We start from the raw sequence: 17494 nt of genomic DNA, 5'->3' as shown, positions 1-17494 counted from the left end.
TACACACAATACAGGAGAGGAAGCAAGAGAACACACGCACACAATGCAGGAGAGGAAGCAAGAGAACATACTAGTCGTTAGGCATGCCTGACGGCTAGCACAACATCTAGTTCGAAAACAATAAAAATAAAAATACAAAAAAAATCCAAAATACAGTATGATAATATATATAATATATATGTATACAAGGTATATATATATGTATATGCATACATTATAAAATGTATATACATACATATATATTAATATATATAAACAACATATAGAATATTTAACAAATCTAACCTATAATATCACGAGAAATTGCCTCACCAAGATATAGTTGAGACCAATATTTGTGACTATGATATATATATATATATATATATATATATCAAGCACCATACAAGAATGGATGAAAACGATTTTTTAGGTTCCAACAAAATGAATGAAAATAATCCCACCTAACACATCCAAAATTGGTCTGACCAGTATCAGAAATACTAGGACGAATACCCACATCATACTATTCAACACAGGTACATCACTTTCGAAGTATCCATGTTACTGTTAATATATATATATATATATATATATATATATATATATATAAAAATACCCGATAGGGTATTTATGACTTTTCACATAGTTGTTTTATAAAACAACTATATTTCTTTTAAATTAGGTTTTTTTTAATTCTTTTTATTTTTTATTTTCCTTGTCTTATTTTTGTAAAAGCCAAAAAGGGGCTCCACCATAGAGTCGTTAGGGGCTCCCAACGACTCCATGGGAGACCCCTTTTGGGCTCTTCTTTTGAGGCTCTTGGCCCTCCTTTTTACCTTGATTCTTTGAATAAATAGGGGTGACCCCCTTTGTATATTTTCATGCTTGAGCGCTCTCTCTCTCTCTCTTTATCAATAAAGAGACTTTTATATTTTTGCCTTTCTTAAGGCTTGTGTATGTGTTGTCCCTTAGTGGACTTGGCTATTGTCTCTTTTGGTTGTCCATTGTAGGACATTACAAGTGCTTATAGCACTCTTTATATTTCCGCATATCTCATTACAGTTACATAGGTGGATCATATAACAATTTGTACTTTAACACTAATCGATTGTTAAAATAGAAATTTGCAAAGTCACTCACGCAGATGAACTCAGAGAAATCTTTACAAATGTTCATTATGGATGTAACCTGGAATATATCAAAACCTTGGATATAACTCTCCAAAAAAATATTCAAGGGACTTGACCATGCAATTCCCACTTGTAAACATCCCACAATTTTTGAGAATAGACTAATTCTGGAATCATGCTCCCAACTATTTTCACCCGTTGAATTGAAGTGGAGCTTGCTCTTATGTTGATTGCCAATCACATCCTTACACCAAATCAGACCCTGATTTATCACTACAAATGTTCAGAAGAACCTAAGATAGAGTTTTATAAATAGATCAAGAATGCTATCCACAAGGCACCCCATCAATGCTAAAAATGACTCAAAGCAAAGTGACATCTCTTCAAGACATAAAAAGTAATTTTATCTGGTTATTCAGTAATTCCTTTTGGGCATCACCTAGTTCTAACTGATCCTATTATAAGTGTTTGTCTGTGGATCATTATTTCAAGCATCGTCCCAATCAGACTTCTTATGTCTGGATATGGATCAAACCCATCATGCTAAAAATGATCCAGAGCAACCTCTTCATGACATTAAAAGCAATTTCAGCTGCTTACCTTTTCAGCATACCTAATTCTAACTGATCTTTCTCTGTGGATCATTATTCCAAGCATCATTCATACCAGACTTCTTATGTCTGGATATGGATCAAATAATAAATACTCATTTTTCTTGGGTGGTTTATGAGGTGTAGCTCAATCTAAAAAACAACTACAAAGATTTTGTTTTATTTTTATTATGTTTCAGATAAAAGGAAACTTACATGTATTCACGTGTTTATATCTCTTCCAGATTAGATTTTACAGAGCAAGGACGAATTTCTATCCCTACTAACATTTTACTTGCACTCTGTTGAATCTCTTAATTCTTGAGGGTGACTTGTGTCGCTCCTCTTCGTTTTACTATAATCATGACTTTCAGAAAAACACAGTAAGGTTGAGACAAGCATGACAATGGCAATTAAATTTATTTTTCAAATAACACAAGGTAGAACGATATAAAAGCACAGAAGCAAGAGTCAGTTGCCCTTAAACAGGAGTTAAGAGGCAATGTGCCAGTTGTAACAAAAACTAAGGCTACACAGCAAAGTGCACATGATGGATGATGGCTAGGAGGATCAGTCCAAGCACACATACGTGCTGTGTGTGTGCATGTAGGTGTACATATGTATGTAAATGAATGTGTTGGGTACACATTGGAACAAAAGGCAGAGGAACCAGGCCGCGAATCTTAACATATATCCAGCTGATAAACTCTAAATGGTCATATGGATTAAGCCAAAGATCGAGACAACAGCATGGAAATGCTTGACTATATAAACTATGTATCCAACGTCAAACAAATACTCATTGCATCTTGTCAAATTTGAATAATACTCTTTCTATGTGGTCTCCAATTTGACAATCCTCAAGTAATACATATGTGTTGATTGAAGACAAAACCCATTAGCAGGATATGCTTACCTTGACAAAAATACTACTTAAGACATATGTTTCAGCAAAAATGACAGCCTTTGTATTCTGAAAAAGAAAACCAACAAGAAAAAGAAAATGTTAGTATCGTATACAATAACAAAAAAATAACATTGACAATATTACCAATTTCAAAAAAAAGGAATAACAGAAAACTTACCTTTAGAGAACTCTGAATAGAAGGACAATTTGATAAAAGCTTGTCAGCATCTTGGTGCCCAAAAAATGAAGGCAAAACTGAAAGACTATCAATCCTGTAAACTATCAAACACTAAGTTAATACATTAAAAAGACATAACATAAGGAACATAAAACTGTTGGTTTTGTTATCCCCACAAATCGTCACCTTCTCTAGTAAAGGAAGTAGCAAAAGATGATGGCTCTTGTGAGAGAAAAAACCATGCACTAAACCACCTGGTTGAAGTAGGTTGCTTTGATAGCTTTAGTATTGGCCTAGCAAATGTATAACGTAGGAAAGAGTGATAGCACTCTGATTAAACAAGCTTAATGTAGGTCATCTTTGTTCGATTCTATATCACATAGACAGTTGTAGATATGGGGATATGATCACTTTTATGAATTTTTTCAACACCACTAGTATATAAAAGGATATATGACAGTCATACACGGAGTAAAAATGGACTATCCATGTGACAAGTCTGTTCATGGATCTAAAAGATCACAGGTGAAACAAATTTCACACGAGTTTGTGATCATGATCCATGGATCGAACATATAAGGAGTTTTTTTCAAGTATCAATTGTACACCTTATACATAATGTTCAAACGGCCTCTATCAAACTATACATGGGTAACAACAATGAATAGGTTGGTCTTCACTTATCAATGTCCCGTCTTTGTTAGTGCTTTTGTGAGCAAAGCAGCAACTTGCTCCTTTCCATAGATAAATTAAGTTTTCAACTCTTCTATCAATTTTTTCCAGCACGAAATGATTATCCAACTCGATATGCATGATTTTATTGTCTCACCAGATTCAACATATTGTCACTGCACTTTTGTTACTAGAAAGTAAAATTGACGTAAAAACTGGGATGCCCAAGGTGACCAATAAATTTCTTACCAGCTGTGGCTCCATATTTGGATTTGTTGCTAGATCATGCTACTTGTCTTTGCTTCTTACTGCTCCAAGATATTAGGTGATCACCTAAATACATGTACCAGAAGGTAGATATTCTAGTATTGGGCTCCCCCGCTCAATCTATATCTAAGTAAACAATCAAACGACTTGGAAGAGCTGTTGAGGAACTCTATACACTATGTTATCCATTATGGTACCCTTGATATAAGGAATCCGCTTTACCACCTCCATGTGCAATGTTCTAAGAGCACACATGCACTAGGACAGTTCTAAAAGCACGCATAACTATATTTTAACACCCTCTCTCAAACTTACGATGTGATTGTCGAAAGTTTGTTAAAGAGGAAGATGAATCGAGGTGTAGGAAGAGCTTTAGTTAAGAAATCTGCAAGTTGATACTCAGAAGTAACATACGACAACTCGATAATTCATCTCAGGTATTCATCCCGTACATAACAGCAGTTCATCTCAATGTGCTTTGTTCGTTCATGGAAAGTGTAATTGAGTGCAATGCAAATGATTACACCCATATCTCTGAGAAGATTCCTTAGCCATACAAGCTTCAAGGTTGTCACAGTCATTGCACGATACTCAGCTTCAGTAGAGGATAATGAGATTTTTTATTGCTTCTTGCATCTCCAAGAAATCAAATAATCCCCTAAGAAAACACAAATACCAGTTGTTCATATTTTATCATTAGGGTTGGAGCGTGCTGAAATTGAATATAAAGAAGAAGATGAAGATAAGAAAAGTCCTTTAGTTATGGAATTTTTAATGTATCTAACAATCCTTAACATTGTACTCATGTGCACAGTGGTTAGTGTGCTGAAATTGACTTGCTGCATGAACAACATGAGCTATATTTGGTCTGGTGATAGACAAATAGGTGAGGGATTCAATCAGTTGTCTGTAAGGGGTAAGATCTTCAAGCAATATTTCATCTTTTAGGCTTAGTTTTGCATTGACAACTTCAGGAGTCTTTACCTTCTTGTCATATGAAATACCTTATTTATCGTAAATATCAGCAACAAGCTTTATTTGAGACAAGATATACCCTTTGGGTGAGTAAGCATCTTCAATACCTAGAAATATCTCAAAAAACTCATCATATATATATATATCAAAAAATTTCTTTAAAATAGTTTTGATTTTTTCAATTCCCTTTTTGTCATTTCCTATGATTATCATATCATATACATACAACAGTAGAATAGCAATGTTAGTACTTGTATTCTTGACAAAAAGAGCAGTGTCAGTATAATAGGAATGATAACCCAAACTGATCATAGCATCACTGAATTTATCATATAAAGCGGACTTGCTTAAGTTTGTACAAAGCCTTTTTTAGTTTAAGAGTTTTACCTCTACCAATGTTAAACCCCAACGGAGGATCTATGTAAACTTCTCATTAAGTCCTCCATTGAGATGTACCTAGTAAATGTGTCACTTTTGGATGAAGGAAACAACTATTAAGGTTCTTAGACTAGTCATTCTCGCCACCGGTGCAAAGGTTTCCTAATAATCAATTTTATATTCTTAAGCGTACCCTTTAGCAACTAACCTAGCTTTGTATCTTTCAAGAGTATCATCACTTTTACTTTTCACCACGGTTACCAGAAGCACCTATAGACATGGGAAAACATGCTTTCCCGAAGTGCATTTTGAAAGTGTGAAACACGGTGCTTCCAAAACGTTGGGGGAAGTGCCCTTTTTAAATGTGAAGCGATCTTCCCATTAACGGGAAGCAAGCTTCTCCTTTGATGGAAATGTGATTCCCAACTCCAAAAATCATGTTTTCTTTATTTTGGAGCTTGGACAATTTTGTCCCTTAAGTAGTTGTTTTTTATTAAAAAAAGGTAATGTTTTTTAAAGGGCAAAATTGCCTTTCAATGGAATTCTTTTTGTTAAAAGGCAAGGGGAGTGAAAGGCGGAGGGTTTTATGAGTTTTTACTCTTAGGGTTTGTATGTGTCTCTCTCTCGTTCTTTGGCGATTTCGACATTGCTTCGGTGACTCCGAAGATCTCCTGCTCAGGCAAACATGGTGATCGGGTACTCTCTCTCTCTCAATGACTCATGTTGTCTCTTGCGCTCTTTGTGTCGCTCGCTCTGACTCTCTATCTCTCTCCCTCTTTTTCACTGTCTCTCGCTCTCTATCGCTTTGACTCTCTCTCGGCCTGTCTCTTGCTCTCTCACTCTCTATCACTCTGACTCTCTCTCTCGATCTCTCTTTCTCGCTGACTCTCTCGGATTAAAATTCATTTTTTTTTCTTGTGCTGGTTCATAGGATATGTTATAGCATATAATGAAGAAATTTTTTTGAATCATGATCTTTGTTGCCATCGAAATTTTTTTGAAACATGAATTTTGTCGTTATCCATTCCTAGAAGTATTTATTTGTGCAAATTGTAAAAGTTTTCAGGATTTATTTGTGCAAATTGTATAAGCTGCAAAATGTGTTCTTGACTCGTTGTTGTATATTTCACACGATGCTTCATTGCTTGCTTATGCGCTAGAAGATTCCAATATTACTATTTTGTCTTGTTTTGCATGCATTTACCATATTGTTGTACTCATGTTATCTGCTAATGTTTTACTTTGTCAATGATAACATAAATTTTATATTTTGGTAAATTAAGAAAAACATAATTACATTTTCGCTTCTTGTTCGATTCCCTCTCGAATCCTAGGTCGCTTCCCTCTTTGTGTCCCCTTTGAATCCTGATTTGCTTCTTGTTCGATTCCTAGGTCGTTTCTGGTTCGCTTCTATTTTCGCTTTCGAGACGATTCTCGATTATCTTATAAGTCGTTGTGCGCTTTTCGCTTCCTAAAATTTTAGAAATGCCTCGCTTCCCACTCCAGCTTCCCCGACTGGTAACTTTAGTTTTGACCTTAAATACCCACCTAATCTCATGGGTTTCTTTCTTAATGGTAGGCTAATTACTCCCCAAGTGTTGGCCTTACAAAGGGCATCTAGTTCGATGTTCATGGCTTCAATCCAATGAGGATAGTTTTTAGCTTCATTGTAATGTACGGTTCATGATAATAATGGAGTGCCAATAAACAAACTCTATAGTTTGGAGAAAAGTAATCATAGGACACGAATCTATTTGGTGGAATGAAGACATAGTTGGATCTCATAAGGGTTGACTCTTCTATGAGTAAACCTTGTGTATACCTTTCATAAGCACAAGTTTGATCTCTTTGCTAATGTCAGTATATACATGTATATCATTAGAAGAATTCTCAACCACATTATCATCATTATGAGATGACTCTAAATTATCATTAACATCATGATGTGTATTATTAACATCATTATCTAAAGAGTTATCACAAATAGAATTATCATCATGATTTACCTCACAATCATTCGGTTCATAAGGACTGTTTTCTTCCTTTGGTAAAAGATCAAACAAAAAGATATAGTCGACTTCCTCTTTGTTACATGGTTAGATTTCTCGACGAGTTGGCCTCTGAATCTATGTTGCTTTTGTTGAACTAGAGATATTTTTGGGGTTGAGTAGTGCAGACCTCGTTTTTTGTCAGTTTAAATTGTTGGCTTATAGTTCGGCTCTGACGGTTGTTTGATCTCTAGTTCTATGAGTGTGCTGCATCACTCGTTTATTTAGCCATTATTATTATGTCGGATGCTTATAATTATGTTTATCTATGATGGCTATTTATTTTTTAAATGGTATTTCAAAAGATTGTTAAAATTGATGTCCTTATTCTTCTTGGTAACATTAGTTTTTTTTTTCATTATCCTTTTTATTTAAGTATCATTTTATGTAGACAAGAGACGTTGCTTTTCAATGTGGTGAGTCATGTGCACCCAATGGTTATTTACACTTTTTGTGTGATTGTTTAGCTATAAGTAGTATTGTGATTGTGCTCTTGTTCTAATAGCTGATACACTTAAATTTTGAGTGTTATTTTATGTAGACAAGAGATATTATTTTCCAATGTAATGAGTTATGTGCACCCATTGGTTATTCACACTTTTTGTGTGTTAGTTTAACCCATAAGTGGCATTGTGATTGCGCTCTTGTACTAGTAGTTGATATTCTTGAATTTTGAGGTTTAAAGGTCTAGTGAGGTGATTGCTAGTGGTGGTCGAACTATTGTTGAGATTTGTAAATATTATTGATTTTGTTATGTGGAATTTTTAAAGAATCTCTCCATGAAATTTCTAAACCTTTTTTCTACCTGTTTTTTCTTGTATAAAAAAAATTAATGATAAAATTTATGCATCTTATGTGCATTTCACACACATATATATATAGAAAGAGAGAGAGAGTAGAGCGTAGGTGCTTAATGATATGATCAGTGCTATTAAAAATGTGCCTCAAGGCGCAAAAAGCGTGCCTCGCCTCAAGACGAGGGCCTTTGTGCCTTGAGGCGCTGGTATAAAGCGTAAAGGCCTTGAGGCGTACGCCTCAAGGCAAAATGTGCCTCAATGTGAGGCGTATGCGCCTCTTTTTATTGGTCAAATGGGGTCAAAGCCCCCATTTGACCAAAAATTAACTGCTATTAAATCAGGGCCCCGACCCTGCCCTAATTTCTCATTTTGTTTCACAGTCTCTCTCTCGTCTCTTGCCATTTCTCTCTCGTCTCTCTCTCATCTCTCTCTCGCATGCAGTCCCTCACTCGTCTCTCGTAGTGCCTCACTCGCCTCTCTCTCACAGTCCCTCACTCGTCTCCCACTTCTCGTCTCTGTGTCTCCCACGGTGGAGCCCACGATCCCATTTTCGATGCCGCTTATGACCTGATGATGCTCAAGGATGCCAAGAATCCGGCTGCCATGGATTTTTCGGCGAGGCGAAGCCGAGCAGCAGAGCTCCAGGAAGAAAATGGGCCGGATTCCAGGCCTTCAAAGAAGAAGAGGAAGAAGAAGATCAGGGCTCGTCGGTGTTCTCTTTCCACCAAGCTCTTGAGGGCCACAGAGCCAACCACAGGAAGACCAAAGAAGAGCTGCTCAATGCAAAAGTTGCGGAAAAGGAGGTCGTTGAACCTCTCTACGAGCTCCCCTCGCCGGAATTTGACACCGACGAGCTGCCATCCCATCAGTGTAAGATATGTCACAAGTCCTTGTCATCTGGACAGGAGTTCGGTGGGCATAAGCGGTGCCATTGGAACGAAGACAGGGCTGCCGCAACCATCATGTTGGAAGCTGCCCACTGCTCGTCCATGGCCACCATCAGTACTGAACAGAAGAGAATTCCGATCTTGCCGGGTTTCGACCTTAATGAGGTGGCGCCACTAGAAGAAGCTGGTCTTGATGCTCTAGAGTCTATACAGTATGATCGATGTGGTTCCTGCAGCTGCAAAGCTGCTCAGAGTCGATGTTGCGACTGACAATGCCGTGTTTCTAATTCATGATCCATCTGCTTGAGTTTTTACAGTGTTTCTGGTGCACAAATCTACTGAATATGAATTGGTCCAGACCTGGGGAGCTCGGATTTTGGTGTCCGGTTTCTTTCTTCTAACAGAGTAAAGCAATTTTGGGGTGCCTGGAGATGGCTTGAGCTTGAAGCAGGAGAAAACAGAGGAAATGTTGGTGTTTCCCTCACTGTTTTTTTTCCTTATTTTTTCTTTTCTTTTACTGTTTAGTTCTTTTCATTTTCTCTGCTGCAGCAAAGCACAGGTATGAAGGATAACAATTTGTTTTTTGATCCTGAAAGTCACTATAAACACTTTTTTTTCTGAACAGTTGTTAGTTCTTATTCCCAGGACTGGCAAGCTTTATTGGTAAATACTGCTAAGTCTTCGATATTGAATTCCATGGGCCTACCAATGTTAGTTTTCGGGTTTTTACTTTTCTTTTGAAGTGCTACTTTTCCTTGTTGACTGATGCACTTATTTGTCATGTTCTGCATTGCAGTTATAAGTCTCTCCCTTCTCGGCCTCCTCCTTCTCGCTGGAAGCAGCCGCGACGCCGGCAGCCCTTGCCAGACCCCAGGTAACCCCGACCCCCTTCATTATTTTTTCTTCGTGTCTGCCTCCCTCTCTTCAATCTCTCCATACGGCAGGTATCAAGGATTAAAGTTGTTTCTGACTGTTACCTTATATGCAATCAAGTTTCTAGGGAATCATTTTTTTTGTCATTTTTGTGCATGTCCTCTTACAGTTCTGTATTGATGATTTTTTTGTATGCTGCTGCTGCTGTCTATCTAGAAGAGCAGATGGGTGTTAGATGCAATTTGAATACTTGGTTGTGGTTGACATTGCTTTGTTATGCTTTGATTGTAGACACTCTTATTTTTTGGCTGTTTGTTTTTAAGTGCAACTATGTTATTTTTGTTGATACATTCTTTTGATCTCATATATTTGGTTACTTATAATGGATAACTTGTAGGAGCAGAAAATGCATAAAATTTTGTGTAGTGTGTAGCTTTTACTCAATAAAGAAGCTTAAAGATGTGCAGGGGGCTGGCTTTATGCCACTGACTTGCACCATTTCAAATATAGCGTGACTAAACTGTTTAGTATTTCCATTTTACAATAGTTTCCTGATATTCCTTTCTTTTCAGATGATGGTGGTGGCACGGATCCGGATAAAATGAGGCAATGCATGCCACTTGGATATTCAGTAAAGAGCAGGTTAGCAAATACAATTGGGCAATGTGAGCTATTATTTTTTCTGTATTACTCAAACTATGCATACTGTTAAAAGAGGAATGTTCTTAGACAGCATTTCTGGATGTAGACTACTTATCTATATGTTATCCAATGGAGCATATAGCATTGACTATCGAGTGATGAACTATTTTCATTTGATGAATGCTCATATAGAGAGATACTTACATTTTTTAATATGCATTTTGTTGTTAATGTTAATTTTTTATTGAATAAATGCTCATGTTTTATTTCTTAGATACTTACATAGATCAAGTTGTTGCATTAATGTTACGTTTACATGTTAATCTCATATTTTTTCCGTATTTATTTGAGATTTTTTTTTCTTGTTGGTTGTTGTTTCATCAATAAAGCATTTCTTATTTATTTATAATTTTAGATAATTTTTTTAAGTTAAAAAAAAAATTTTTTTTGAGGCTTACGCTTTGCGCCTCGAGGCTTACGCCTCGCCTCAGATTTTGGTGGAGCGCCTCGCTACGCCTCAACGCTTTTCACAACACTGGATATGATACATGCTTACTGGGTTTTTCTGCTCTTCTGATGTTTTTTTGGCTGTTCTGACCCAATAAATGTATTGGGCATGGTCGATTTACGAGGAATCTACACCTAGATTATGTGTTTTCGATAAAAAAAATGTTATTCGAAGCCTCAAAATTTTACCAAGATTTTGGACCGTTGATTTTTCGAACCTTATAAAAATCCACCCATTTGTCGAAATCGAACACTTCAAGGGCTGATCCCTATAAAATCAAGTACATAGATCACATCTATTTAGTCAAAATTTAAAAATAAAACAAAAAAATCTGAAAAACCCATTAGGTACCTATGTGCCTCAAAGCGTATGAGGCGTACACGCCTCAAATTTTTAGTCAAATGGGGGTCAAAGCCCCCATTTGACCCCCATTTGACCAAAATGGGGGTCAAAGCCCCTATTTGACCAAAAATTATGGTTAAATATTAGGGGGCCCGACCCTAATTAGGATCGTGGGCCCTCATTCTGTCAGACTCGTCTCTCACTCACACTCTCCCACCTAAACAAATTGGGTCTGATCAATAAGAAACTGGGTCTCAAACATAAGCCCAAGAAAAAAAATCTTCTGGGGGGCGCCCCACCCGCTGAACGCACAGCGGGACCCGCGTCGGGGGGGAGCCCCCCGGACCCCCCTTACTGCAAGGGCAAAAACTCTGAATCAGGCTCCACGACTGCATATATGATTTAAAACATGTGTGCATAACTCGAACTATGTAGGAGTTACGTATGTTGAGGTTTAGTTGTTTTGTATTATGAAATGTGTTTGTTCACGTATGCATGCATAGAACTCATGTTTTGTTTACGCATGTTTCGAAGTTTAATTTATGAAATGCAATGTTCCTTGTGGTGATGATATGATGCGTAAGATAATATGCTTTTGTATGATATGATTTAAATGTCACGTGATATGAAATTATGAATGCATGCGATAAATGTTTAAGTTTAATAGTGAACTATGGTTCATGTAAGCTTATTAGTTAAATGTGTGATTTTATGACTTAAGTGTTATATGAAGTGATGTATGATGTGATGCATATTGACTGTATACATGTTTGTACCCGTGTTTGTGGCTATCAATCTTGAGAGTGGTAAATTGTATTGATGCATGTATCACAATAGTTTTCACTGGATATGGTACTCGTTGATAAACTGTTCCAAAATGATTCTCTGTGAGGGTGTGCATAACCAGATCAAGTAATTTGGCTAGAGCAATAAGTCTTTGTGGAGAAGTACATTGTCCAAGAGTAGGTAGCCTACGAAGACAGTATATTCCTATGAAAAAGTGCATTGTCCAAGATTAGGCAAACCATCTGTCTATGGCGGTAACTCCTTGTGACGTTGTACATTTCCTATACCAGGCGATCTGGCATGGATCTTATGAATATTTATATGATTAAATAAAATGTTATGATAAATTGTGATGATTTTCTGAGTTCATTGAGAGTCAGCTATGAATCTATAAATTTGACTTTTCTGTTGTAGCATGATTATATACTGAACTCAGATGTAAAAATCAAATCCTTATTAATTTTAGATCTTGATATGAGGTTATGATTCTGACGCTTATGTTAGCGTACAGGTGAATGACACATCACGCCTACAAATGATTAGTTTTGACTTATTAGGTGAATGATACATCACGCCTACATAATTTCATTACAAATGATTGCATTATGATTGTCTGATTGAATATATCACACTTATGTATCATGATTGATGCATACCATGAATATTTAACTAAATTACTTAGAAGGTACGTGTATGTTTCACGTTGGAATGGTCAAATGTGATTTGACTTATTGTTTATAACAATTATGAATGCATATGAAAATGATGCAGTGATTTGAATGTCTTAGATATATATATGCGATAACTTTGTGACTTGAATGCATATAGATTATGCTTTATTATGTGAATTAAGATTGAATATAATATTAAGTGATGAACAGCTTTTAAATGCTTTATGTTCAAATGCTTAAAATGAATAACTCATAGGACATTATTTCCTTGTTTATCCCTTGACGATTGATGAATAATATATTATGTCTACCTTTAAATGCTTGATATATTTTTTTTAAGTTTGAGTTGGGTTGCTTTACCAGACTTTAGCGAGTTTGACCTCGTTTTATGGGAGACCAGTAATGCAGGTAAAGTATGGTGAGTAGTTGGAGCGAAGGACTAGTCGAGCTACATCCTCGAGGGTCCACTCTTACCTTGCGATCTTGGTAGACATGATCTTTTCTTTTTAAGTATTTAATCATGTAGAGACTGAACTATTGTTTTTATATTCTGATTTGAAATAAAATTAAAACTCTTCATATTTCAGTCTTATATTGTATGTGGTTTGAAATGTATATATCCCATACATTTTGATTTGATTGTTATTTTTAGTGTAACCCCGCTCAAAGTTTTAACCGTTTTTTAAAATCGTTTCCACATTATAAGATCGGATTTACTTATACTTATCAAAAAAAAAATTGGTCTCGAAATTTTAATATTTGAACAATAATTAAGGTTACAATTTTAGGGGTGTTAGAGTGACTCTCATTCCTATGCAGACTACTCATCATCACAAAAAAAATGTTCAATTTTATATTGAAAGGAGCAAGGTTCCGATTCTTCAAAGTGAGCTTCTCAAAATCCAAAGCTGACTCCAAGATTAAGCTTCCAGTAACTATTATTCTGAAGACTAAAGAATATATTTAGACCTTTGCAGCAATTGCGTAAAAGCATAGTGAGAGCGTTTGTAGCTGGTGCATCAGTGAGGAGATGGCAGCTGAATCACATGGACATTCACAAATGTCATCCTAAATACAGATCTGCATGAGCCTTATATGAATCCTTCAAGCAGACTACAAATACTTGATGGATTTGTCCTTACACTATGAATTAAGCAGGTATCATAGAAGAAGTTGGCAATGTTATTTGCCCACTCCATCAAGTATGAAGTTACGAACACCATATTTGATGTTGTATATGCATCGCATTTCTTGCCATCTATAAGTTAATGAAAGTAGTTCAGGCAAAAGTTGCCCATCCTCTTGAGATTTGAATTTCAGAAAGAATGAAAGGACCTTGAATTCTTTTATGGCATTTATCAGCCTACTAAGAAAGGTAAATTCATGAATGCTTTTCATTTAGTAAAAATGTTGGAGTTTATGAAAATGGTCATGATTTACTTTATGCAACACAATAATAAATGATCCAATAAAAAGATAATAATAAATAATAATTATCCTATAAAAATATATGGTTTTACCTTTATCATGCTGATAGAATTGATCTGCTTTTTCTTTTTCTTTTTCTTTTTCTTTTTCTTTTTCAATTCTATCAGCGTGATAAAGATAAAACCATATCACATTGACCAAATGACAGTACAAATATTGGAGCAGTTACTAACTTCCATATGAAAATTAAACCCAAAAGACCACTAGCCAGAACTCACCAGCTAGCATGTTCTATAGCATCTTCTGCTGCAGCATCCAACATCTCAACCATTGAAGGGTGTACAAAAACTGTCTCCAGTGGTATACCTTCAGGATATCTGGACTAAATCAGAGTGCATAAACAACATTAAATTTTGTCCAAAAAAAATAAAAAAAGACTGCATATGCCAATAACATACAGATATGTCCTTGACTCCTTTCAGTACCTGTAAATAGTGCTTAGGCTGGGGAACTGCAAGTTTGTGAAGGACATCATAACTTATATATGAATTCTAGAATACATGAGAAACATAGTGTTAGGGTTGCCAATGCACCTAAATACAAAGATCAGAAACAAAGTTGCAGACAAACACTGTTTGAGTAATCAATGTTGTACTATTCTTCCATATGAAAAATTAGTAATCACTCTATGATTAAACCAAAGGTTTTTAATGTTACCAATGAATGTTATAGCTCTGAACCAGAGTTACCAGTCGAGGGAGCGGGAAGCGATACGGGAAGTGAGGCACTTTAAAAAATTTAGGAAGCGGGGAAGCGTGGGACCACTTAGAAGAAAATTCCGAACCGTCTCGGAAACGACCTAGGAAGCGAACCGGAAGCGACCTAGGAAGCGAACCGGAAGCGAGGGGAAGCGAAAAAAAATGAAAAAAATGGGGAAGCGAGGGGGAAGCGTGGGGGAAGCGGAATTAAGAACTATGATTTTTTTAAAATTATCCATTGAGGTGAGCCTCTCAATGACTATAATGAGTTTTCAAAATTAATGTCAGAAGATTTTTTCGTACTTTAAATGATCTTGAAAATCATTAAATTGTCTTATTAAATATTTTCTATATTTTGTATTTTTTGGTGTGTTTGGCCATCCTCTTTCCATAATATATAATTAATATAGGTAATTTTTTGAAATCTTATGATATATATGAGTATAATTGGGATACTTTGTGAGGTCTATTTACATGTTCTCAAGCATTGATGATATTGAATATCCTAAAAAACTTTTGTATAATAGAACATATGTTTGAAGATCAGGAGTACCCTTTAAGGAAGCAATGAATGGAAGAACTTGATGAAGTCAATGAAAATATTTTATGTAATGGGTTCTTTATTTGTATTTACAAACTTATAAGTTTGAGGGTTATGTTAAGAAAAATGTATTATTTTTATGTATTATTATTTATATATATATATATGTATGTATATATGTATGTATATATGTATACATATATATACATATATATATTTATATATATAATATATAGTTATATATAATATATTATATATAGTATGTATATATAGTTATGCATATATAATATATATAAATATATATTATAGTCAACCTAGGTTGACTTTATCTAGCCGTTGGACCCTCTCCAACGGCTAGATTGGAGCCCTCTTTATTCCCTCTTCTCTCATCTTTCTTTATAAATACGGGGGTGTGTGGGTGTGAAGGTTATGAGAGTGATGGGTAGATTTAGGCTCTTTTGAGCTTTGAGTGTTTTGTAACGAGGTTCTTTGTATTTTGAATTTCTTATTTGTATTTTGAATTTCTTAATGAAATTATTCATTCATAATACTTGTGTTCCATTTTTATTTGTTATGATTAGTTTGTATTCAAATACATCACTTTTGGGTTCTTGGAATTCATTTCGGAATGCATCGGGATTCATGCCATTTCGTTACATGGGTTTAGTATAAAATTTCACAAACTATACCAGACTCCATGTATTAATTGAACCTTCGGGTCCGGACTGGGTCTTGATGGTGTCTTTGTAATACCCGTGATTTTTATCAGATAAATAAATTTAGATTTTAAGTCATTAAGGTGATACAAGAATATTTTATTGTTTTAATTATTTACTCGTAATTGGATCTTGGATAACCTATTTGGATCCTTGAAGTAAATCGGATGTTAATGAGAAAATTTTTATTTTTGTACCTATAACACTTTAGAGGGGTCCCTAATAGCATATGTGATGGGTGGATCCACATTACGACATTTGGATCCTGGACCTCTGAGATTTAAATGTAGTATGGATCCACTTAAAATTTTAATGTTGGATCTATAATAAATTGCTGGAATCCACGATTCGGATCCGGGACCCATATCAATTAGGGTCCATATATATAATATCATATACATATATTAGAAATAAATAGATAAATAATAATAGTAATACAATAGTAAACACATTAAATATATATAAATAATTTTAATAAATTTACGGTTGGATCCATATGGATCCAACTTACGGATCCAGATCGCAAGAGAGACGCGGATCCAACACTCGGTTGGATCCCGGGTCTCGGATCCAGACCCGAGCCACGCCCGCGTACGCAAGGTAAGTATAATTTTTTTAACCTGATACTGGGCTGCCCGATAAGCTGCGTAGGGTTCTGAATGAACCCTAACGCAGGGCGATAGCGTGAAAGGGGAATGGGTGTGCGCAGCCGCCGAGGAGGAGGAGGTAACTACCTCCTTCCGTTTCGGGGCCACCCGCCCTATTTACTCCCCTCACACACCTCTCTTTTTCTCTTACATCCCTCTCTCGCTATCTCTTTTCCCTCTCTCACTCTCCTCGGCCTCTCTATCTTTTGGATCGCCCTCCGAGCTCCGGCCTGCAACTCGAAGCCCTTGCCAAGAGAAGCCGACCTCTCCTCTACTGGTGGTGCTGTCAAAGCTGACCTTCCCTCGTGGTTGCCGCAACCCCTTCGCCGGAAAATGGTAGGATTTTGTACTTTTTCTTGTTGGTTATGGACTGGGTCCGGTGGTGTTTGGGTCGGTTACGAGGGAACTCTAATTCACGTTGGTTCCATGCCTCTGGTGGGAGTCGTGGTTGTCGAAAAAAAAAACAAGTCGGTGAGATGGGGTTTCCGATAGCTGCAACTTTCCGATTTGGGGATTTTCTTGACTAACCCTAACTCGAAAAACAAAACCCCAAATCTGTTCGTTTGGGAGATTTTCGGCTGAAGCATTGGATAGCCTCAGCCGTGGGGTTTCATTTTCTTGAAACTGGTAACCCCAGGTGTGGGGATTTTCTTGATTAACCCTAACTCGAAAAACAAAACACCAAATCTGTTCGTTTGGGAGAATTTCGGCTGAAGCATTAGATAGCCTCAGCCGTGGGGTTTCATTTTCTTAAAACTGGTAACCCCAAGT

The 17494-nt window shown here is 36.2% G+C and overlaps 1 protein-coding gene across 3 annotated transcripts in view; it reads right to left on the bottom strand.

The window, feature by feature from the left end:
* The window catches only part of LOC149823436 (E3 UFM1-protein ligase 1 homolog), a 131871-nt gene that overhangs the window by 68254 nt on the left and 46123 nt on the right, over positions 1-17494 (bottom strand). For all 3 annotated transcript variants that reach the window (XM_090018835.1, XM_090018837.1, XM_090018836.1), the window contains exons 5-8: positions 14547-14612; positions 14340-14443; positions 2788-2881; positions 2619-2675 (exon numbers count right to left, since the gene is read on the bottom strand). In XM_090018835.1, coding sequence (XP_089874961.1) covers positions 2619-2675; positions 2788-2881; positions 14340-14443; positions 14547-14612 — 321 coding nt within the window. The remainder of the gene's footprint in view (positions 1-2618; positions 2676-2787; positions 2882-14339; positions 14444-14546; positions 14613-17494) is intronic.

This window comes from Nuphar pumila, chromosome 10 (genome assembly GCF_984573655.1).
Source record: "Nuphar pumila chromosome 10, dmNupPumi1.hap1.1, whole genome shotgun sequence".
In the NCBI taxonomy this organism is placed as follows: Eukaryota; Viridiplantae; Streptophyta; class Magnoliopsida; order Nymphaeales; family Nymphaeaceae; genus Nuphar; species Nuphar pumila.
The sequence above is the reverse complement of the archived record's forward strand: the minus strand, read 5'-3'. Positions and strand labels throughout refer to the sequence as shown.